Below are 24,905 nucleotides of genomic sequence, written 5' to 3'. Positions count from 1 at the left end.
AGATCGGTGTGATAAAATGCTTCCCCAATTTCCCAATGGTGCTATTTACATCCGGCGAAATCTAAGTCATAAAATGCTCGTAGCTTCCGGTTTCTTAGGCCATAGAGATGTTTGGAGCCACTCTGGTCTCTGATCAGCTCTATGGTCAGCTGGCTGAATCACCGGCTGCATTCTCAGGTTCCCTGTTGAGACAGGAGAGCCAGAGAAAAACACGGAAGACGGTGGGGGGGGGGCATTCCCTCCCACGGCTTGTAAAAGCAGTCTAGAGGCTAATTAGCCACTAGGATTGCTTTTACATGAAAGCCGACCGCTGGCTGAAAAGAATGATACCAAGATGATACCTAAACCTGCAGGCATCATTCTGGTATAACCATTCAAAGTCGTGAATGGCGTACCTGAAGACAAAAAAATGGTTAACAATAAAGCACAGTAAACGGTAAAGTATAAAAAAATTGCATACCTGAAAAGCAAACATGATAAAACATAATAACAATAAAACATTGCAGAATAGAATACAGTAAAAAAGAGCAGAACAATAGAGAGAATAGAGAGAGAGAGAACAATGAAACGACAACTATTTTTTTTTATTTTATATATTTTTTTTTTTTTTTACACTTTTTTTGTAACTAACTTTTATAACGGTAACTGGTTCCAGGTTCGGGTCTCTCAAAATGCGATGGCATCTTGGGAGACCCTGTGAAAGTGTGCCTAGTCTGTGCAATGCTGTACCCTACGCTAATACTTAACTAGTGAATGGTAGCGTTCAAAACATTCACCAATGCAAAGACCAGGATTGTCAGGACAGGAGGGACAATAATAGCGGGTGTCACGCCTATATCCGCGCTTGCTGCAGACACAACATCTTTTTTGGGGGGGTTCGTTGGGTAGGGGTACTCGGGAGGACATAAAGAAAATGCCTCTCATGCAGCCGACTGCATTTGGTTGGGGATGTGAATGGGGGAAGTACGGGCGCTGCAGAAGTGGTGGGTTCCCAATTAGGATTGGCGAATGCAGCAGGAAGGGCACTATGGGCACGACGGGCCTGTGTTTGTCTTCTTCTTGGTGGCAGCGGGACACTACTTGTGCTTGCCACCTCACCAGCTTGAACTGCACTTATGGGACTCGCCACGTCACCAAGTGTTACTGCAGTGCTGGTTTGACTACGACCGGGGTTTACTAGGCCGCTGGTGCTTGCCAGTTCAATAAAAAGCTACCAAAAAAACTGTTAGCGATCGCAGGGATCAGGCCTGACTCTGCGAACGCTGCAGTTATGCGTTAAGTGTTTTGTAAGTGACAGTGATCGATCGATACTGCACTTGAGTGGGCTGAGCTGGGCCGGGCGGAGGGGCAAAATGCAGGTGCTAGCAGGTATCTGGGCTGATCCTACTAACACTGCGTTTTTGGGAACCCTAAACTGCTGGGGACGCTAGTATAGATCTGATCGGATCAGATATTGATCCGTTCAGATACTATACCACTAAGGGAGGTGTATGCTGCGTGCGTGGGTGTTAGCGGTACTGGCGCTAACCTGACGCTGCTTGGGGCTGGTGCTTGCCAGTTCACCAAAATACTACCAAAAAAACTGTTAGCGATCGCAGGGATCAGGCCTGACTCTGCGAACGCTGCAGTTATGCATTTAGTGTTTTGTAAGTGTCAGTGATCGATCGATACTGCACTTGGGTGGGCTGGGCTAGGCCGGGCGGAGGGGCAAAACGCAGGTGCTAGCAGGTATCTGGGCTGATCCCACTAACACTGCGTTTTTGGGAACCCTAAACTGCTGGGGACGCTAGTATAGATCTGATTGGATCAGATATTGATCCGATCAGATACTATACCACTAAGGGAGGTGTACGGTGCGTGCGTGGGTGTTAGCGCTACTGGCGCTAACCTGACGCTGCCTGGGGCTGGTGCTTGCTTGCCAGTTCACCAAAATGCTACCAAAAAAACTGTTAGCAATCGTAGGGATCAGGCCTGACTCTGCGAACGCTGCAGTTATGCGTTTAGTGTTTTGTGACAGTGATCGATCGATACTGCATTTGGGTGGGCCGGGCTGGGCCGGGCGGAGGGGCAAAACGCAGGTGCTAGCAGGTATCTGGGCTGATCCCGCTAACACTGCGTTTTTGGGAACCCTAAACTGCTGGGGACGCTAGTATAGATCTGATCGGATCAGATATTGATCCGATCAGATACTATACCACTAAGGGAGGCGTATGCTGCGTGCGTGGGTGTTAGCGATACTGGCGCTAATCTGACGCTGCCTGGGGCGACGCATATCACCGCCGGGCGATCAGGGGGCTAAACCTTTATTCGGTAATAAACGGCGGGTGACACTATAAAAAATAAACGAACTAACCAGCGTCACCCATAACACTTATACGGTGATCAGTGGTGAAAGGGTTAACTAGGGGGCAATCAAGGGGTTAAAACATTTATTCGGTAGTATATGGGGGTCCCTGTCGCTATAAAACGCTGACGGCGAACCTAAATATTTACGTCCCTAACTAGCGTCACCAGCGACACTAATACAGCGATCATAAAAATGATCGCTTAGCGACACTGGTGACGGGGGGTGATCAAGGGGTTAAAACTTTATTAGGGGGTGTTAGGGGGGTATCCTAGACCTAAAGGGGGCTAACAGTAACTGACCTAACACTGTAACTGTCACAAACTGACACCAATACAGTAATCAGAAAAAAAAAAAAAAACCTGCTTGGTGTCAGTTTGTGACGGGGGGGGGTGATCGGGGGGCGATTGGGGGGGGGATCGGGGTGCTTTGTGTGCCTGGCATGTTCTACTGTGTTGTGTAGTGTGTTTTCACTCACAGTGATGTCTTCTCTCCTCGGCGCTGGAATGGAAACTACCGAGCCGAGGAGAGATGACATCATTTCCTTTGCTGCTGTTTAGCATACAGCAGCAAAGGAATGTTCCCATTGGCCGGCGGCGATCACGAGGGGGGGGCCACGAATGGATGGCCTCCCCCTCACCTCCGATCGCCGGGGAACAAAAGACGACCGCCTCGGGCACCGGGGGGGGGGGCGATCGGACCCCCCACCCGCGGAAGGCAAATCACGTACATGTACGTGATTTTGCCTGTCCGTGCCGCCTTGCCGACGTACATCGGCGTGAGGCGGTCGTCAAGTGGTTAACATGAGCTAATTAACTAAAAAATTTACCCAGACCAGATGACAGACTTGGCACCGAGCTTCACACAGTAGTATAAACACAATAGCTGGAGCTAATTACAATTAACAATACAAACAACAATCTCCCCCCCCCCACCTCAGCCTATTCATCAACAGTTCGTCTCCTAGCCAGTCCTGGAGGCTAATGTGATCAGCCCACTCAATTAACAGGTTGAGTTCAGAATCAACCAAACCAATAATAGTCTCTACATACATCCTGGGAGATATTGTGGACAAATATTACTGTCCCATTTTAAGTAGTCCAAGATATATTTTCTCATCCTGGCACAGGGTGACTTAGACATAAGATGTATTCTGAGTTCCACGGGCCCTCCTGTCACATCTCTCCCCTTTCGGCAGAAGACTAACACAGGAGGAGCCAGACGGGTTGACTCCGAAGTTAGTAAGTAGCTCCAGTCCTCTAATGCCTGTACCCACACAGTACCCCAAATAAATTGTTGCAAACAAAGCATTACTCACCCAGCCAACCTCTGCCTCTCTCAGAGAACATATCTGCCGCTGGGGAGAGGCCTGGACTGGCCCTTCTCCCTGGAGCCCTTTCTGCCGCTGGAGAGAAGACAGGGTGTCTGGGCTCACTCTGTCATGCTGTTGGGGATCTGGGCCCACTGCCCAGCATCCCTGGGGTATACAGGTGGAGACCGAAGTCCCATCCACCTTCACAGGAAATCCATCCTCTGTTAGTTGAGGGCAGAGTCCAGCAGTCCTCGGCCCTGTTGCCAGCCCTTCTGCTGGAAACCCCACACCATCTGTTCCGGCTAACTGTTGGGGAGGGAGGCCGACTGCCCCGCCTCCCTGGAACTCTGTAGTTGTTGCCGGTGCTGGGCAGAGGTTGGTAACACTCTGCCCTGTTGCCAGCACTTCTGCTGGGGACTCCGCATCCTCTGCTCCGGCTAACCGTTGGGGCAGGAGGCTGGCTTCCTCCACTCCCAAACTGTGTAGCTGCCATTGGGGAGGTGAACCGGCTGCTTCCTTTTCCATTCCCTCATCTGGTTGCTTGGACGACATGTCTATGGTACTGTCTCCCAGGTGCACTGATCTTTGCTGGGGAGGGAAGGCTGCTTCCTCCACCCTGGCCAACTGTTGGGGAGGACAACACACACCTCCTCTCCCTTCTCCCCCTGTATCTGCTGCTGGGAAGTGATTGCCACCTTCTCACCCTGGGCCTCCGAAACTGCCACAGGTGTGGGGCAGAGGTCTTGGACCCTCTGTCCGGTTGCCAGATCTTCAGCTGGAGAAGTTTGTTGTAACTCCACAGATACTGCTGTTGGTGCTGGGCAGAGCACAGTGAAGTTTTGCCCCAATAGCAGCTCTTCTGCTGGAGGCTCATCAGGTTGTTCTTCCTCAGCAGAAAAGTCTATTAAATCCCCTACCTCTATAACTGGTGTCTGTGGATAGAGGTTCACCATCTCCTGTCCGTGGAACTCAGAAGATGCCATCAGTGCTGAGCAGAGCGCAATGAAGTTTGGCCCTAATCCCAACTCTTCTGCTGGGGGCTCACCCGATGGTTCTTCCTCAGCAGAAAAGTCTATCAAATCCCCTGTCTCTGCAACTGGTTTCTGGGGATGGAGGTTCACCATCTCCTGTCCATGGAATCCAGAAGATGCTATCAGTGCTGGGCAGAGGTTAGCAGAGCTCTGCCCAGTTGTCAGCACTTCAGGTTTGGGGATGGCAATCTCCAGATTTTCCGCTGCAGATTCTCTGGCATGCTGCTGGACAGGCACATTCCTCCATCCAAGATCATCCCATGCAGAAACAGGATCATCAAGGTCAGTCAGCACTTGCTGCATCCGCCATAAGACCTCCGCCTCCATAGCTGCGGGGGCAGGTTGGCAAAGCACACTATTGCTCTGCCACATTGCCGACTCTTCAGCCAGGATTTCAGGGTTGTCAGCTGGTATTTCCTGATAGTCCCAGGCAAAGGGAGCCCAGCCCTGGCACTCAGCAATGTCTAGCAGCCATCTGTAGGTGATCTCCAGCTCCCATTCCTGAACGGCCAGAAACTCCAAATCTTCCTGTGCCCAGTGCACTTCCAAAATGTTCAGTAGCCCTTCTCTGAAATCCATGATTTCGTCCACCCGCCACTCCAAATCACTCCCAAAGTTAGGGTCCCCTGTCAGCTTCACATACAACAGTCCCAAGCTGCCGTAGCTTAAGCCCTCCGTTGGGCTGTTATCCGCTATCCAGGGACATGCTTGGGATACATGCCACCGGAGGGCTCTGTAGCTGTCATCCAGCTTTATCTCTGCCCAGACCAGCCTGCTTAATTCAGCTGTCTGCTTCTTGTGCGTTTTTTCTCCCAAAAACCGCACCCGCAGTCTGTACTGCGACCAGTACCTTTCCTCGATGGAGGGGAGAACTTTTCCCTGGTGTCGCTGCTCACGGGCTAGTGCTTCCTTCCAGAGTTTGCAGCGAATAGAGTCACACCATCCCAGCAGGACCTGCTCTGATACTGGTCCTCTGTGCTGTATCTGCATCTCTCGCAACCTCCTTCTGAATTCCTCATCCATGGCAGCTGGTATCTGTACCTCTCCTCTCCTGCTATCTGGACCTTGGATCCAGATGGAAGTTTGGATGTCCCAGACTGCAGGAAGCTTTCCCGCTGCTTGCCACCAATGTCACGGAACGTCCCACACTCCGCTTGAGTGCTTCCTTCATATACCACTTCCTCCCAGTCTGTATACAGATATCAGATATTCCAACCTCTCTGAGCACAAAACAAGGAGACACTTGCTTATTGCTAACATGAACTGTTTTATTTAGAATCAAAATTACAAGACTTTATATGCCGTTGGAACCTCCTCTAACAATACAACTGTAACCTAATTAACATAATTAACATGAGCTAATTAACTAAAAGATTTATCCAGACCAGATGACAGACTTGTGGGCACCGAGCTTCACACAGTAGTATAAACACAATAGCTGGAGCTAATTACAATTAACAATACAAACAACAATCCCCCCCCCCTCCTCAGCCTATTCATCAACAGTTCGTCTCCTAGCCAGTCCTGGAGGCTAATGTGATCAGCTCACTCAATTAACAGGTTGAGTTCAGAATCAACCAAACCAATAATAGTCTCTACATACATCCTGGGAGATATTGTGGACAAATATTACTGTCCCATTTTAAGTAGTCCAAGATATATTTTCTCACTCACCCTGTGCCAGGATGGCACAGGGTGACTTAGACATAAGATGTATTCTGAGTTCCACAGGCCCTCTCGTCACACCCGTCCTCTTCCCTGCTGACCCTGTCCACCTCCCTGCTGACCTGTTCCTCTTCCCTGCTGACCCTTGTCCTATGCCTTGCTGAACCCTGTACACTACCCTGCTGACCACATTCTCTGCCCTGCTGATTCCTGTCCTCTGCCCTGCTGGCCCATCCTCTGCCATGCTGACCCCTGTCTTCCACCCTAATGACCCCTGTCTTATGCCCTGCTGACCCTTGTACACTGCCCTGTTGACCCCAACCTTTGCACTGATAACCCTTGTACACTGTCCTGCTGACCTGTGCAAATTGCCCTGCTGACCCCTGATTTTTGCCCTGCTAACCACCGTGTTGAACCCTGTTCTCCACCCTACAGGCTCCTGTCCTTTGTTGACCCCCGTGCACTCCCATGCCAACCTCCCATTCTCTGTTATGCTGGCCTCTGTACACCGCCCTACAAACTACTGACCTCCAATCCTCTGCCCCCGATATTTTTTACTGCGCGCTCACATCAGACATGCTAGATCTGGTCCCGGTGCTGATTCGGGCGCACCAAGCTACCTGCTCTCACTTTGCACTAGTAAATGAGCAGCTATTGGGAACTGCTAACTTAGAGGTGTAGGGCTTGGGGCTAATCTGAGGTTTAACAACTTGCCGACCAGCCGCTGTCATTATTCTGCGGCAGGTTGGCACGTTCCCAAGATTCGTCGTAGCTGTATGTCGGTCCCTTTAAGCAGGGATAGAAGACGCGCATGCGCGCTGCACTGTGGTGGTGCCGGTGCGCGTGGCCAGCGGTATCTTTGACTGCCGGCCACGAGAGCCAGAACAAGGACATGTGTGTGTAAACATACAAATCCCTCTTCTGTGGGGAGAGAACAGACAGATCGTGTGTTCCTACTAGCTAGGAACAACGACCTGTCATCTCCTCTATTCGGCCCCATCCCCCTACAGTTAGAACACACACAAGGGAATACAGTTTACCTCTTGCTCACCCCCTAGTGTTAACCCCTTCCCTGCCAGTGACATTGACACAGTAATCAGTGCATTTTTATAGTACCGATCGCTATATAATTGTCAATGGTCCCAAAAATGCGTCAAAAGTGTCCGATCTGCCCGCCATAATGTCATAGTCCCATAAAAATCGCTGATCACCACCATTACTAGTAAAAAAAAAATAATAATATTAAAAATGCCATAATTCTTTCCCCTATTTTGTAGACGCTATGACTTTTGTCAAACCAATCACTATATGCTTATTGCTAATTTTTTTATTACCAAAAATATGTAGAAGAACACATATCGGCCTGAAATGAGGAAAAAATTAGGGCAAAAAAATGGGGATATTTATTATAGCAAAAAGTACAAAATATTGAATAGACACAGACGATGCTCATAATCTGACATCCATGCTGGTGCACAGCTCTCTTGTACTAACATGGCTCTCCACAGGCGTTCGCTTTAGTATGCCCCATGTAAAAGAGGACTAATATGCTGTTGCATATGCATGTAAATATTTATATATTTAAGGCTATATATACTGTATATGTATACAACTCACAGATTAGTAGTTCAGTGAATATACTGCACTAGGCAGCTGTGGGCTGGTACCCTACAAAGAGCAGGTGGGCCTGTGTCTGAGGAGAGCGCTCTGGATTTACACCGGGTGCAGTTTAGTGACTCTGTCATGACTGAGAGATCAGCACCTCAGTGAGTAGTGGGGAATGTACAGAACATACTGTATATTTGTCTTAGTTGCTGACAGTAATTGTGTGAGCAAACACAGAGCTGACTTGCCTGCAGTGACAGGGAAAGCTGGACCATTCATTGCAGAAATAAGGAGAAGTAAATTACAGCCAGAGGGTGATCAGATAAAATGAAAGCCAGATGGAGGCATGGAGGCACAGGACAAACAACTAACCTCTCCGCTATGAAAATGTGCTGTGGCTGGGCTCTAAAACAGGATGTTCAAGGCAGCTGAGTACACTTGAGGCAGAAATTGTTTTCGAATATGAAGATCTGTATATTTACAGAGGTTTCTGAAACGGAAAATGTTTAAAAACTTAAAAGGGTAACTATGGGCAAATTAAACATTTAGATACAATGATACAATCTGTCAATAGCATTCATACAAGAGTTCCCAGTAACATAATTATATTAATTTTTAACACTGCCGTTATGTGTCCACTTCCTTTACCAGGATGACAACACTGTTTATTCTGCAGTGAAATTGTGCAGCAGTGCTGTCACCCCATATGGTTTGTGGCAACCACTGTAACTGTCACTTATACCAGAGAAAGAAATAAAACATATATAAAGTAAAATAATGGGTGGCACAGTGGTGCAGTGGATAGCACTTCCACCTAGCAGTAAGAAGGGTCGCTGGTTCGAATCCCAACCACGACACTACCTGCTTGGAGTTTGCATGTTCTCCCTGTGCCTGCGTGGGTTTCCTCCGGTTTCCTCCCACACTCTAAAGACATTCTGGTAGGTTAATTGTATCCTGTCTAAATTGTCCCTAGTATGTATGAATGTGAGTTAGGGACCTTAGATTGTAAGCTCCTTGAGGGTAGGGACTGATGTGAATGTACAATGTATATGTAAAGCACTGCGTAAATTGACGGCGCTATATAAGTACCTGAAATAAATAATAAAATAAAAATAAATAAAACATATATAAAGTAAAATAAAAAGGTATCTACCATATGGCATCATTACAGGTAGTAAACCCATAAAGTTACCAGAATACAATATTTTTACTATAGCGCTTCTTTAACTAGCAGACTTTGTAGGTGCTACACGTGCAAAAAAAAAAAAACTCTATCATTGTACACAGGGCGTATAGCACTTCCAGTCTCTTTGCCCTAGTTCTGGGATCCCCCTCCAAGTATACTGATTTCTTTTCCTGAGTATATTGTAATGCCGGTGTTCTGTCGATTTGTGCCCTCCATCGAAGAGTACCCGTGAATGCGCATAACGCAAGGGCACTCCAGCTGATTTCCCGATCAGCTGGCTTGACGTGCCCACAGCGCATGCGCACATCGTAGAAGGCTTTTTTTTGATGGGAGATACCATTTGATGGCCACAAATGAATGCTATACAAACAGCGAAGGGACACAGTATTTGTTATATTGTGCCTCGCTGTTGCAGCGCGGGTTTAGAGTGTGCTTAAGGTGCGGTTTTGTCTGAGTGGCACAGCGGGTTTTGCCTGTGTCTAAGGGCGGGTTGCAACACAGACAAAACCCACCCTGCAACAGCGAGGCTCAATCTGACAACTACGGTGTCCCTCCGCTCTTTGCATTGCTTTCAATTGTGCCCGTGAAATGGTATCTCCCGTCGTAAAAAGCCTCCTACGATGTGCGCATGCGCTATGGTGACTTCACGCCAGCTGATCGGGAAATCAGCTGGAGTGCCCTTCCATTCTGCGCATGCACTTTTCGATGGAGGGCACTATTCAGTAGAACACCAGCATTACAACATACCCAGAGAAGAAGTCGGCAGCTCTAGCTGTCAAAAAAGCAGTCTGAATCAGTGTTTATGAACAACACTGATTATACAAAGATACAATGTAGTATACATTCGTATAATGATGACGGCTGGTCGGCAAGCGGTTAAAAAAATAAAATGTTCCCCTGTTTAACCCCTTATTAACCCTTAGTTTTATCTATACAGCCCTAACTTACCCCTTATGCCATGTACACACGAGTGGAATTTCTGACAGAAAAAGTCCGATGGGAGCTTTTCATCGTATATTCTGACCGTGTGTATGCCCCATCGGACTTTTTCTGACGAAAATTCAGACGGACTTAGATAGAGAAAAACCGCTCGTCTGTATGCTGTTCCAATGCACCAAAAACGACGCATGCTCAGAAGTAAGTACGAGACGGAGGCTATTGGCTACTGGTTATTGAACTTCTGTTTCTAGTCCCGTCGTACATGTTGTACGTCACCGCGTTCTGGACGGTCGGAATTTGGTGTGACCGTGTGTATGCAAGACTGCTTGAGCGGAATTCCGTCGGAACTGGTCGTGTGTACGGGGCATCAGTCTCCTTCTCTCATCATATTATTTTTCTGACAATTTTTTTTTTCTATTTTATAAACTATCAATATAAATTTTTTTGTTTTGTTTGTTAATATTTTTTACTTTAAACATATATATTACACATTTCCCATTAAAAAAAAGTGCAAAATTGGAAAAAAAATTAAAATTCATTTGTTTTTCTTGTAAAAAAAAATAAATAATTTGTAAATAACTTTGCAATGCATGTACCAGAATCATAATCTTCATGTTGCTTTTAACAGGACAAATTACAGAGTAAAATGTGCACATGTATTGTGCACTAGTACTATATATTTTTAAACTAACACTGCTTAGTTTTGCTGTGTTTTATTGTCTAAGGAATGAGAAAGAAAGGAACGAGAGGATTGAAAAAAATAAAAATAAATCATTGTTGCCAGACAATATCATAAAAAGCAAGCTTTGTTAATCCTTAAAGAAAAAAACACTATATTGTATGTATCAGCATGTTATCTTTAGTAATGACAAAGTTATTGCCAAACAAACAAGTCCATAGTAGAAATGTAAAAATTGCTCTGGTCCATAGGGGGTGAACAGGTGTGAGAGATGAAGTAGTTAAAGTACAATTTCAAGCTAAACTTAACTAGTCTTAAAAAATGTTCCCTCCCCCTCCTAACACCAATGATGACTAACCTGTGTAAGAAAGGTGTAAAAATGTACATACTTACCTATTTTTGGGTCACTGCCGTCTGGTCACATGATCACCCCTCTGTCAGACAGTGGCAGCAACAGGGGAGAGGAGTGAGCCCTTGACAATAAGGGGCGTCCATGATTCCGGCCCCCTAATCTAAGCACGTAATTAGAGCCAGAGGTTCTAATAGGCTTCAAAACAAGGTGGGCTTGGGGCGCAGAGCACTTTGCCCTGAGCCCACCCAGTTGTGTGTTAATAGGAGGGGGGAGGAGAGAGGAGACGCACAGCGGAAGCTGCCTTGATGCAGAGGAGGAGGAGATGTGATGGAAGCCTCCACCTGCTGGAGCACTGCCCGCCCCTCGACCTAGATGGGGTAAATGCGGGGCTGGATAACCGCATGGGGGGTGACCCAAACGACTGACAGTGTGGGGAGGAAGGGGGTTTGCTGGGCGACCGGGTAGGTGGTTGTTTGCCCCCCCCAAAAAAAACAACCCACCAGCCACCACTGCCTGGGTGTGGTGATGTCACCCATGGACTCCGATGGCCCATTCGCTCCCTCCTCAGCTGCATGCCACTGACTAACACAAGGGAGGCTGATCACATGACTGGACCTGAGCGGGCTGAACATAGATAAGTATATATATCTTTCTTATACAGGTTAATCAGCATAGTTGTTAGAAGGGGAGGGGACATTTTTAAGATTAATTAGGTTTAGCCTAGAATTCTACTTCCCCTCACTACCCCTCCAAAACCTGGTGGAACATAAAAACTTGCGTTGCATTTGTAAAGCAGGGTTTTCTCAGCAAATGCTATAGTCAGTTATAACTCATCTGTTAACCATTACTCGCGCAGCGCGACTCACACATGCGCAGTAGGGTATCAGGCTGTGAAGCTGCAAGGCTTCACTTCCTGATTCCCTTACTGAAAATGCCGATGCCTGCACCCGGGAACCGAGGGACAGGTCAGCTTCGGGTAAGGACATAGTGGGCGCCCTGGACAGGTAAGTGTTCTTAATTTAAAAGTCAGCAGCTGCAGTATTTGTAGCTGCTGCCTTTTAATTTTTTTTTTTTTCGGCGGAGCTCCGCTTTAATAGAACACAGAGTGAAGGGAAATGTGAACAGGTTTAAGCCAGTCATAGATGGATCGAATTTTAGCTGGTTCAGCAAGCTGCACTGTCCGCTGGTAAATCTTTCCTGTGAAGACCAGACGTTCAGGGAAGCAGCACTGAGAGAGTAGGAGACAGTTGCATTGAAAGCTGTAAATTGGGATATGAATTTTAACAAATAGTTTACTGGGAAAGGTTTATTGTATTGTTTTCAGTAAGTGTCATTTAAAAAGGGCTAGACAGAATCTGGAGCAGCTGTTTCTGCCAACCAATCAGCTTCTATCTTTCATTTTCAAAGCTTAACTGAACAAGCTAAAATTAGAAGCTGACTGGTTGCCAAGCACAGCTGCTCCAGAATCTCTACTCCAGTTTTGATGTATTAAAGCAGAACTAAACTGTAAAATTCTCAGCTCCACTTTTCAGTGATACAACAGTCACATCCCTCACCAACCCGTCTCCTTCTCCCTGGGCTATTTCCATATACCAGGTTTTTGGCCTCTTGATTGGCCTGTGGGAAGATTACATCATCACCCCTTCCTGTCCAGGCCAATTTTCAGCTTTCAGTCACACTTTGAATGACAATTACTCAGGCATTTTATATGATTATCATTTTTTTAGACTGCTAGAGCCTTCTTTTGGTTAGATTTAATCACCACTGGGTTTTTAATTTTTTGTTATATAAATGAAAAAAAGACCGAAAATTAAAAAAAAAATCCTTTTCTTTCTTTTTGTTAAAACATTTTGTAAATAAAAAAATGTATTTTTCATAAATTTAAGCCAAATGTTATTCTGCTGCATTTCTTTGGTAAAAATGACCCAAATCAGTGGATGTTATTTAGTTTGTGTGAAAGTTATGGAGTCTTCAAATTATGGTATATATATATATATTTGGAAATTTAGGTGTGATGTACTAACTACCTTTCTAGTTTATTAATAAATGTATAATCTATATTTATACATTTTTTATTTTTTACATACTGTCACCAGAGTAGTGCAGTGTTACCATAGTGACACTGTACTACTCTAGGGGGAGGAGGGGGAAGAGATCAGAGATTTTTTTTGTGTGATCGCTCACTGTAATAAGCAATCAGGATAAGACTGTGTAAAGGTTTCAGTCTAGAAACTTTGTGTACTACAGTGATTGGTCACAGCTATCACATGGTACATGGCCGCATCTGATCGCTTTGGCCAATCAAAGAACTCAAACTGTAGTAAATAATGACATAATTGATTACTACTGTTCAGCTGCTCTCTGTGATTGGTCATCAATCCTGCCTCTGTGTGCTCTAGAGATTGCGCACGAGCTGGCAATGTGGGAGGACGTACCAGTGCGTTCACCAGCATTGGCGCTGCTCCTGTCCATCCTAGAGCTGCACGATTAATCGTGAAGAATCGTTATTGCAATTTTTTTCCCCGTTGTGATCTTGAAAAAAGTATTTCCCAATTCCTTCTATGCAGAGAATTCTCTCTGCTCTGCTAAAGCCGACAGCCATCAAAAGAAAGGAAAAGAAAATGGGCAGTCTGCCAAGAATCACAACATTCTTTAGCAGTGGAACTTAACCACTTCCCGCCCAAGGTACGTCCAGGGACATCCTTGACGTACCTTCTATCTGAATGATGCCTGCAGCTACAGACATCATTCAGATGTCTTCTTTTAGTGCCGGCGATTCCCTACACCATAAGAAGGATCATAGCAGCTGTCCCGCTGCTTGATCGTTCTTATGGGCGGCGGAAGGGGAAGACCCCCCCTCTCGCTGCCCTCTGGTACTGCTACCAACTCACCGCTTCCATCGGTGAGTCGGAGACAGGATCCGCCGGCCCCGGATGGTGATCATAGAGATTTCCGGCGGACCAGATGTTATGACGTCACGCCCGGCCTCTGCATTCAAACGAATGCGGCGCCTCAGCTGGAAAGCCGAGATCGTTAATTTTTTTTTTATTTCAGGCTTCCCCGCCTAGAGGTGAAATGTGGGGTCTTATTGACCCCATTTCTCACTGTAAAGAGGACCTGTCATGCCATATTCCTATTACAAGGGATGTTTACATTCCTTGTAATAGGAATAAAAGTGATCTTTTTGTTTTTTTTTAAAGTGTCAAAATAAAAAAATAAAATTAACAATAAAAAACAAAAGTAAAGCGCCCCTGTCCCTGTGTGCTTGCACGCAGAAGCGAACGCATACCTAAGTCCCGCCCACAAATGAAAACGGTGTTCAAACCACACAGGTGAGGTATCGCTGCGAACGTTAGAGCGAGAGCAATAATTCTACACCTAGACCTACTCTGTAACTCAAAATATGTAACCAGTAAAAAAATTTAAAGTGTCGCCTATGGGGATTTTTACATACCAAAGTTTGGCACCATTCCACGAGCGTGTGCAATTTTGAAGCATGACATGTTAGGTATCTATTTACTCGGCGTAACTTTATCTTTTACATTATGCAAAACAATTGGGATAACTTTAATGTTTTGTTTTTTTTTAAAGCATAACCAAAAAAAACCTGTTTGAAAAATTGCTGCGCAAATACCGTGTGAGATAAAAAGTTGCAACGACCGCCATTGTATTCTCTAGGGTCTTTGCTAAAAAAACATATCTAATGTTTTGGGGGTTCCATGTAATTTTCTAGCAAAAAAAGATGAATTTTACATGTAGGAGAGAAATGTCAGAATTGGCCTGGATGCGAAGTGGTTAAGTAGAAACATTGTAACAATTTGTCCTTTAGATCAAAGGAATATACTTTGGTGTGAAAATGAGGGAAGTTTAACCACTTAAACACTAAACCTTTTTCTGACATTTGTTGGTTTCAAGTTAAAATCATTTTTTTTTGCTAGAAAATTACTTAGAACCCTCAAACATTATATATATATATTTTTTAGTAGAGACCCTAGAGAATATAATGGTGGTTGTTGAAATATTTTTATGTCACACTGTATTTGCGCAGCAGTCATTCAAATGCAATTTTTGGGGGAAAAAAATTACACTTTAATGAATTAAAAAAAAACAAAAAAACTAACCAGTAAAATTAGCCCAATTTTTTTGTATAATGTGAAAGATTTTACGCGCGAGAATCGTGAGAGAATTGTGATCTTTTTATTCTAAGCAAAAAAATCGTGATTCTCATTTTAGACAGAATTGTGCAGCTCTAGTCCAGCCGTTTATTTACTATGGCCAGACAGGAAGCGGTTAATGTTTTGTTTTTTTTTTTACTTATTTTTTTTCTCTACCACTTCATGGTTCTCCTGAAGGCCATGATGACCGGTCGCACAGATGCTTCCTGAGAAGGCAACGTCACCATGGCCTTCAGGAATTCCGCACCAAAACCATGAGATCTCACAGTATTGTCATTCCGCACATGCGTGAGATGAAGTGCATGAGGTCATGCGCTCATTTTGTGCATGCACCATATGAAATGACATTCACTTGCTGGTGGAAAAAAAAAAGCTTCTTGTGGAAGGTTGTTTTTCCCCCAACAGGTGCATACATTGTTGCATGGCACACAAGCGAGAGAACGTGCATGACGTTATGAGCTTCATATCTCACATGCTCAGTACCAGACATTTTAAAAGCAAGGGAACGGGCACCCGGGCAGCACAGAGGAGGGACAAAAATAGGTAAATATGATGGAAAAGTCACAAGGATATAGATAAGCATGATTGCTTTCTTCATACAATATAGGTGGAGGACCTCATGTGAAAATTATACAGGTACCTTCCCCAAAAATTTAGTTACATTATTCGATAAAGAAAAATCCCATCGCTCCACGAAAGAAACAATTGGACAAGGGGATTAATATGTACCTCAATATCAAACAGGGGAAAAATATATGAAACAAAAATTTTAAAAATGTATATACAATTTTATTGATACATTAAAATCCTATTGTATAAAAATCACATCATATCGACTACCATCCAATCACAAATAGGGGTTCATTCTTGTCTTCAATGTAACATATGGTAGCTGACAGAAACATACAATATTATTGGTGCTGTAATACTGTATGTTTCGTTGTCAGCTACCATATGTCACATTAAAGACAAGAAATTGGATCCTGATTATGTCAAGTGAAACGCGTCAATTTGTCTACTTTCACATCTTCAATGAACCCCCTTTTTGTGATTGGATGGTAGTTGATATGATGTGATTTTTATACAATAGGATTTTAATATATCAATAAAATTGTATATACATTTTTAAAATTTTTGTTTCATATATTTTTCCCCTGTTTGATATTGAGGTACATATTAATCCCCTTGTCCAATTGTTTCTTTCATGGAGCAATGGGATTTTTCTTTTGTGGATTTACGTATCAATAAAAATGTATATTCCCTTTTTCTTGAATTTTTGTTTCCTATATTTTTCCAATGTTTGATATTAAAGTGGAGTTACAGCCTTAAAAAAAAAAATGTAAAAGTCAGCAGCTACAAATAATGTAGCTGCTGACTTTTAAAGTAAGGACACTTACCTGTCCAGGGACCCTGCGATGTCAGCCCCCCAAAGTCGTCGGCTCGGGTGCAGGCGCCGCCATTGCAACTAAGGGAAACCAGCAGTGAAGCCTTCAGGCTTCACAGCCATTTTCCTACTGCGCAAATCATGCTGCACTTTCTGAATGGCCTAGTCGTCTTCTGGGACACACACAGGTCCCAGAGGGCAGTGGGGGGGGGAGGAGTAGGAGGGGGCCGATCCAGATGCAGAAATTACGTACAGCACTGTGGTGGCGTTAGGACGGAAGTACACATTTGTACACTTCAAAAAGGTACAAAATACCTAGTTGTATTTTTGTCTGGATCTCCGCTTTAAGGCATGTATAAATCCCCTTGTCCCATTGTTTCATTTGTGGAGCGATGGGATTTCTTTATGGAATGGTGTAAAATGATTGCTCCCCCCCCCCCCCCCGGTCATCAATAGCAGGTTTATAAAGTAAGGATGGGGGGGGCACCCTCTTTAACTCCTTCCTGCCTGACCCAGCAATGTTTTAAATAGTTCTGAACTCCTGGGGGGAGGTGGGAAGGATCGACTATCACGTGCCTCAGTGTCACATGAACAGTCCCGCCAGCTGCTGATCTTTAGTCCAGACGGAGAGCTGTTTCTGACAGTTCAGGCTCTGTGTTGGGAGCGCTCTCTGAGCACATAAGCGCCGCCCGCCCCGTGATACATATGTGTGGCGAGTGGGTGCTAAATCCCACCCTTTTTGCCACTGCGCATAGGTGTTGGGCAGTCATAAAGGGGTTAATACTACTTTAATATCATTTCTATATCTATATTGGACTACAGCATAATAAAAACATCACATATAGAAAGTGCACGTTGCCTCTCTGAGCTGAGTGAGCTGTGATGTGTCCATGTTGTGTATATAGAGTGTTGTGTACAGTGTATGTGGGATGGATTCTGTGGCTGTATATAGAGTGTATATAGAGTGTTGTGTACAGTGTATGTGGGATGGATTCTGTGGCTGTATATAGAGTGTATATAGAGTGTTGTGTACAGTGTATGTGGGATGGATTCTGTGGCTGTATATAGAGTGTATATAGAGTGTTGTGTACAGTGTATGTGGGATGGATTCTGTGGCTGTATATAGAGTGTATATAGAGTGTTGTGTACAGTGTATGTGGTATGGATTCTGTGGCTGTATATAGAGTGTATATATAGAGTGTTGTGTACAGTGTATGTGGGATGGATTCTGTGGCTGTATATAGAGTGTATATAGAGTGTTGTGTACAGTGTATGTGGGATGGATTCTGTGGCTGTATATAGAGTGTATATATAGAGTGTTGTGTACAGTGTATGTGGGATGGATTCTGTGGCTGTATATAGAGTGTATATATAGAGTGTTGTGTACAGTGTATGTGGGATGGATTCTGTGGCTGTATATAGAGTGTATATAGAGTGTTGTGTACAGTGTATGTGGTATGGATTCTGTGGCTGTATATAGAGTGTATATATAGAGTGTTGTGTACAGTGTATGTGGGATGGATTCTGTGGCTGGGATCTGCAGTGGAGAAGAAGGGTGGATGTGTCCTATATATCCGATCACACTCTCCTCCTCTACAGGATCTGATCATCTGTTGATTATCCCAGGTCTGATGTACACAGTGATCCTCCATAGAACACACAGCCCTCTGACACCCAACAGGTCCCCCATCATCAGTGACACCCCCACCCCCGCGATTTCCGGCCATCTGTCTGACAGCTCCTCTAATGATCCCGGACACACAACATCCACCTTACCAGTCCGGATCAGCACAATGGACAGCTCCGATGGTGATCAACAATGCACTGCACACCCCGCCTGCACGAAGGATCCCAGCTTGTTGTATGAAGGAGGACAGCAATCACATCCCTACCTACAGGCTTCCTCCCGTGCGCGCCCCCGCTGCTTCTTGTATGCTGTGCGCGCTCCCGATCTCCTGTCCAGGTCATATGATAAACCCAGCCTCGCTGTCTCCATCCTGAAGCCTTCCTCCCCTGTCTGTCTCACATGTACACCCCTCTATTCTCTGTGATACCTGTGTTCTCCATCCCCCCTCTCTCTATGGATGCCCCCCTATGGTATCTCATTCCTTCCTCTTTCTCCATTTCACTATTCCCCCTCTTTATGGATTTCAGCCTGTTGTTTGTGTTCTGATGTAACACCATAAAACAAAAATCCAATATATTACATCTGACCCATCTATAAAATGGTTCTAAAGGATTTGTTTCTTTTAACCACTTCCACCCCAGGCCAGTTCTGTCTTTTCTCTCCATGAAAAAAATCTTTTTTTTTTTTTTTTTATGCTAGAAAATTACTGAGAACCTCCAAACATTATATATATTTAGCAGAGACCCTAGAGAATAAAAGGGCAGTAATTGTAATTCATGTCACATTTGCGCAGCAATTTTTTCAAACGCAATTTTCTGGGAAAAAATACAATTTATTGAATTTTAATGCAAAAAAAAAAAACACATATAACCCATTTTTTTTTTTTTTGGTAAAATGTAAAAGATGATGTTTTGCAGAGTAAATAGATACCTAACGTGTCACACTTTAAAATCGTGCACACTCATGGAATGGTGCCAAACTTCAGTACTTAAAAATCTCCATAAGCGACGCTTTCAAATTTTTTACAGGTTACCAGTTTAGAGTTGGGCTACTTTCACACTGGGGCGGGCGTCGGCAGTAAACGTCGTTATTTTTAGCGGCGCTTTACCGTCGTTTTAGCGGTGCTAATCGAATAGAATGCATTAAGATAAAAAGCCTTCTGCCTTTACAACTCCTTTAAAGTCCACCATCCTAGAAGCAACTAGATTATACATAAGGCAAGTTTGTAGGGATAAACAAAAGAAAAAAACAATATTGTTCTAGGGCTGCTGAAATTAATCGCAGCATCGATGCATCGCGATTCGGTTGTCCCTGATGCGGCATCGATGCATGCGACCCGAATAATCGATTTCTGGCCCCGCCCCCTCCCGGGAGAGCGCTCCGTGCGGAAAGCTGTTATTAGTGTGTGTATATTCCGCTCATGTGACTCTCGGCTGCGCCTCCCTCCTCTCAGTCTCTCCTGATGTCAGCTCCGCCCACTGACTGGAGCTATCAGGTCAGAAGAGCGGCGGGCGGGGCTGACATCAGGAGAGACGTGAGAGGAGGGAGGCGCGGCCGAGAGTCACATGACCGGAATATACACATACACTAATAGCTTAACGCACGGAACGCTGTCCCGGGAGAATTCACTGCTGACCTCAGGAGAGATACGATGGATCGACAACCGGCGGCTGGAATGGAGATCGGGGGGAGATGGTGAGCAGGCAGATCGCCCTGCTCATTACAGGCTGCCACCGGCAGAGCAGCATGTAAGTACAGAGGGGGAGGGGGGGGGGCTGTGACACAAGTCCATATCATAAATTGTCTTCTATGTGCCTTCATCACACCACAACTCTGCATTATTGTCCGCAGTCTGTGCCCATCTCCTGTGCCATGTCCACCGCAGTCTGTGCCCATCTCCTGTGCCATGTCCACCGCAGTCTGTGCCCATCTCCTGTGCCATGTCCGCCGCAGTCTGTGCCCATCTCCTGTGCCATGTCCGCCGCAGTCTGTGACCATCTCCTGTGCCATGTCCGCCGCAGTCTGTGCCCATCTCCTGTGCCATGTCCGCCGCAGTCTGTGCCCATCTCCTGTGCCATGTCCGCCGCAGTCTGTGACCATCTCCTGTGCCCTGTCCGCCGCAGTCTGTGACCATCTCCTGTGCCATGTCCGCCGCAGTCTGTGCCCACCTCCTTTGCCATGTCCGCCGCAGTCTGTGCCCATCTCCTGTGCCATGTCCGCCGCAGTCTGTGACCATCTCCTGTGCCATGTCCGCCGCAGTCTGTGCCCATCTCCTGTGCCATGTCCGCCGCAGTCTGTGACCATCTTCTGTGCCATGTCCGCCGCAGTCTGTGATCATCTCCTGTGCCATGTCCGCCGCAGTCTGTGACCATCTCCTGTGCCATGTCCGCCGCAGTCTATGACCATCTCCTGTGCCATGTCCGCCGCAGTCTGTGACCATCTCCTGTGCCATGTCCGCCGCAGTCTGTGACCATCTCCTGTGCCATGTCCGCCACAGTCTGTGACCATCTCCTGTAGCATGTCTGCAGTCTCTGACCATCTCCTGTAGCATGTCTGCAGTCTCTGACCATCTCCTGTAGCATGTCTGCAGTCTCTGACCATCTCCTGTAGCGTGTCTGCAGTCTCTGATCATCTCCTGTAGCATGTCTGCAGTCTCTGATCATCTCCTGTAGCATGTCCGCAGGCTCTGACCATCTCCTTTAGTATTTTGGAAGAGAGCCTGGAGCTCCTCTGCTGTCTCTTTTTTTCTTAAGAACAGATAGAATAAAAAAAATGGAGTCCTCCTGACTACTTGAATTTTTTTTGATGAAAACCATGAGAACTTGCGGACTTGCGCTGTAATCGTGATGCATCGTGATGCATCGCGGAATCGAATCGAATCGTTGACTTGATAATCGTAATCAAATCGAATCGTGAGGCCAGTGAAGATGCGCACCCCTATATTGTTCACTAAAGAGGTAAGTAGGATTGTAAAGGAAAAAAAATAGTATATAGATGATTCAAGGAAACAGGAGTTGTAGCTGACAGAAAGGAGTGTAAAAATAGACAAAAAAAGGCTATTCTCTCCCATCCCCACCTCTGCACACATCTCCCTCCAGAGCCCTCATCACCCCCCCCCCCCCAAAGGAAGATAAAAACCTTGCATTTCGCCTACCCGGCCAAGCTCTAGTACCTCCTAACAGTGTAGGTGGCTCCGCTCCTCTCTCTCACTTGTAAAGAGATCATTGGTCAGAATCTGTGCACCCGGACACAGATGGGAATCACAGTGCAGCTTACCACGTGATCTCACACTGCATCTGCATCTGCTTTGTCCCTGCTGAAGGTGTAGGGTAGGCAGTGATTTTACCACCCCCCTGACAACAAGTGAAAACTAGGTCTAGGTGACACTTTTGCTGACAGCTTGACTTGTTTAGAGAAGCTGAACAATAACAGGCCTGGGGTGTATATGGGTATTTACAGTGCCTGGAAAAAGTATTCATGTTACAACCAAAAACATAAATGTATTTTATTGGGATTTTATGTGATAGACCAACACAAAGTGGCACATAATTGTGAAGTGGAAGGAAAATGATAAATGGTTTTCAAATTTTTTTACAAATAAATATCTGAAAAGTGTGTTGTGCATTTGTATTCAGCCCCCTTTACTCTAGTGGAATCAATTGCCTTCAGAAGTCACCCAGTTAGTAAATAGAGTCCACCTGTGTGTAATTTAATCTCAGTATAAATACAGCTGTTCCATGAAGCCCTCAGAGGTTTGTTAGAGAACCGTACTGAACAAACAGCATCATGAAGGCCAAGGAACACACCAGACAGGTCAGGGATAAAGTTGTGGAGAAGTTTAAAGCAGTGTTAGGTAGTAAAATAATATCCCATGCTTTGAACATTTCGCAGAGCACTGTTCAATCCATCACCTGAAAATGGAAAGAGTATGGCACAACTGAAAACCTACCAAGATACGGCCGTCCACCTAAACTGACAGGCCAGGCATGGAGAGCATTAATCAGAGAAGCAGCCAAGAGGCCCATGCTAACTCTGGAGGAGCTGTGGAGATCCACAGCTCAGGTGGGAGAATCTTTCCACAGGACAACTGTCAGTCGTGGCACTCCACAAATCTGGCCTTCATGGAAGAGTGGCAAGAGGAAAGCCATTGTTGAAAGAAAGCCATAAGAAGTCCTGTTTTCAGTTTGCGAGAAGCCATGTGGGGGACACAGCAAACATGTGGAAGAAGGTGCTCTGGTCAGATGAGACCAAAATTGAACTTTTTGGCCTAAAAGAAAAATGCTATGTGTGGCAGAAAACTAACACTGCACATCACCTTGAACACACCATCCCCACCGTGAAACATGGTGGTGGCGGCAGCATCATGTTGTGGGGATGCTTTACTTCAGCAGGGACAGGGAAGCTGGTCAGAGTTGATGAGAAGATGGATGGAGCCAAATACAAGGCAATCTTAGAAGAAAACGCGTTAGAGTCTGCAAAAGACTTGAGACTGGGGCAGAGGTTCACCTTCCAGCAGGACAACGACTCTAAACATACAGCCAGAGCTACAATGGAATGGTTTAGATCAAAGGATAGTCATGTGTTAGAATGGCCCAGTCAAAGTCCAGACCTTAATCCAATTGAGAATCTGTGGCAAGACTTGAAAATTGCTCTTCACAGACGCTCTCCATCCAATCTGACAGAGCTTGAGCTATTTGGCAAGGAAGAATGGGACAAAAATTTCACTCTCTAGATGTGCAGAGCTGGTAGAGACATCCCCAAAAAGATTAGCAGCTGTTTTTGCAGCGAAAGGTGATTCTACAAAGTATTGACTCAGGGGAGCTTAATACAAATGCGCACCACACTTTTCACATATTTATTTGTAAAAAATGTTATAAACCATTTATCATTTTCCTTCCACTTCACAATTATGTGCCACTTTGTGTTGATCTATCACATAAAATCCTAATAAAATACATTTACATTTTTGGTTGTAACATGACAAAATGTGGAAAATTTCAAGGGGTATGAATACTTTTTCAAGGCACTGTACATCCAGTTACCTGAAGTGTCAGAAGAAATTGACAATTATAAAGTACAGAGAATTCAATGAGAGTTCTATCCCATACCACACTCTACCAATCAAAAGTATTGTGATTCACTATAATAAGTAAACAGGCATGATGTGTGTTTTTGCGCTGTCCCGTTACCTTTAAACGAGTAAAGAGTGAACTTCACTGTGCTAAATATATACAAAATAATTTTTTTATGTAGAATAACCTTAAAAAATACACCTTTCTACAGTTTTTTTGAAGTACATCTCCAACTGCAGAAAACCACACGAATGAGCTGTCAGCGATGAACCCTTTCACAATTGTTGGCACTGAGAGCATGAAGGGGTTAACAGTTCTTGGCAAATAGGTTTTAGCGAGGATCAATTAAGTGCAGATCATAGGCACTAGAAAGAAAAGTTTAGGGAACACAGGCAGAGGGTGGCAAGGGTTAGAGAATACAGGCAGCAAAGGGAAACAGTTACCTAATGCACACCACTGGGAGAAAGGGTTAAAAATACACAATGTTAGAAGAAAGGGCTCAATAGTACAATGAGATAAAAAATTGTGAATTAATTTGTCTATTGTCATTACGTGATGAGGTTTGCGTATACAAAATTTTACCATTTGAACGTGACAAACAATTGCAGTCACACCTAAATAAATAAATAAATTTGTATTTTAATGTAATATAATTATTTCCTATGATATGAACGCCATCTAGTGGCCATAATGCCATATTTTTCCTGAAATATTTCAATCAGGAGAAATACCAGATCATGGCCAGTGGATGGTGCATACGATCATAGAAAATAGTAATATTACATGTAGCGCTGGTAGATTTGCAATCTACCGCATGTTAGGTAAATTTCGTAAATTGTGCGTTAGGAAGGTTAAAAGTTCGCCTCTGTTCCAGCTTGGCTGACGTTGTGGGTGTTTCCGTGCTGACCGGTGGGTGTCGCTGTTACCACTGGTCAGGGTTGGAAAGGCAAAGTGTTGAAGCGAATAGATGCTCCTCTGTCCCGGAGGCACGCTCGGTGGAGGTGGTCCTCCGAGTTGCATTCTGGGCGAGGGTATTTATGGGACAGATGCCATATTTTGGGGTTCGTTTTGCAGCCACCTGTTGGCCCTCCTGACCGACAGGTATGCGTTGAGGGGCTACCTCGTGGTCCTCCGATCGGGAGGCCCACGATACAACGGCGCAGGGGTGGGTCCAGAGGCTTGTCTGGAGCCTACCACTGCGGCCGAGGAATGGTCCTGAGCTGTCGGTCCTGTGTGACGAAGCTGGACAACCGAGGAGATCCCAGGGGAGGACCCGTCTTGGAGAGATCACACCGCATGCTGGTCTATAGAGGGGCCTTATGACTCGGTTGGAGGACGCATCCAAAAGTAACTATACAGCATAGTGTTGCCGGCTCGGCTTAAAGGTTCAAGCACTGTGACTGATTTTCACTATAGCAAATCTATACATCCTGTGGCAGAGGATCCTACGGATTTTGTTCCCAAACAAGTCTGTGGCGGAGACTTTGATTCGTGCTGCGTACTGGCTGCTAGAACGGTGAGAGAGGCCTATCCA

The 24,905-nt window shown here is 45.3% G+C and overlaps 1 protein-coding gene across 3 annotated transcripts in view; it reads right to left on the bottom strand.

Annotated features, from left to right (window-relative positions):
* Positions 1–19,108, bottom strand: part of SLC29A4 (solute carrier family 29 member 4) — a 123,876-nt gene extending 104,768 nt beyond the window's left edge. The window contains exons 1-2 of one of the 3 annotated variants that reach the window (XM_073633109.1): positions 18,565–18,715; positions 8,330–8,447 (exon numbers count right to left, since the gene is read on the bottom strand). Coding sequence is in view for 1 of the 3 variants with exons in the window: in XM_073633107.1 (XP_073489208.1) it covers positions 18,565–18,640 (76 nt within the window). In the remaining 2 variants the exon portion in view is untranslated. Of the gene's footprint in view, positions 1–8,329; positions 8,448–18,448 lie in introns of all 3 variants that reach the window. The other 2 variants (XM_073633108.1, XM_073633107.1) reach the window with 2 other exon arrangements.
* Positions 19,109–24,905: the final 5,797 nt, after the last annotated feature.

Source organism: Aquarana catesbeiana, linkage group LG06 (assembly GCF_042186555.1).
Source record: "Aquarana catesbeiana isolate 2022-GZ linkage group LG06, ASM4218655v1, whole genome shotgun sequence".
NCBI classification, from domain to species: Eukaryota; Metazoa; Chordata; class Amphibia; order Anura; family Ranidae; genus Aquarana; species Aquarana catesbeiana.
This window is presented reverse-complemented; position numbering and strand designations above follow the sequence as displayed.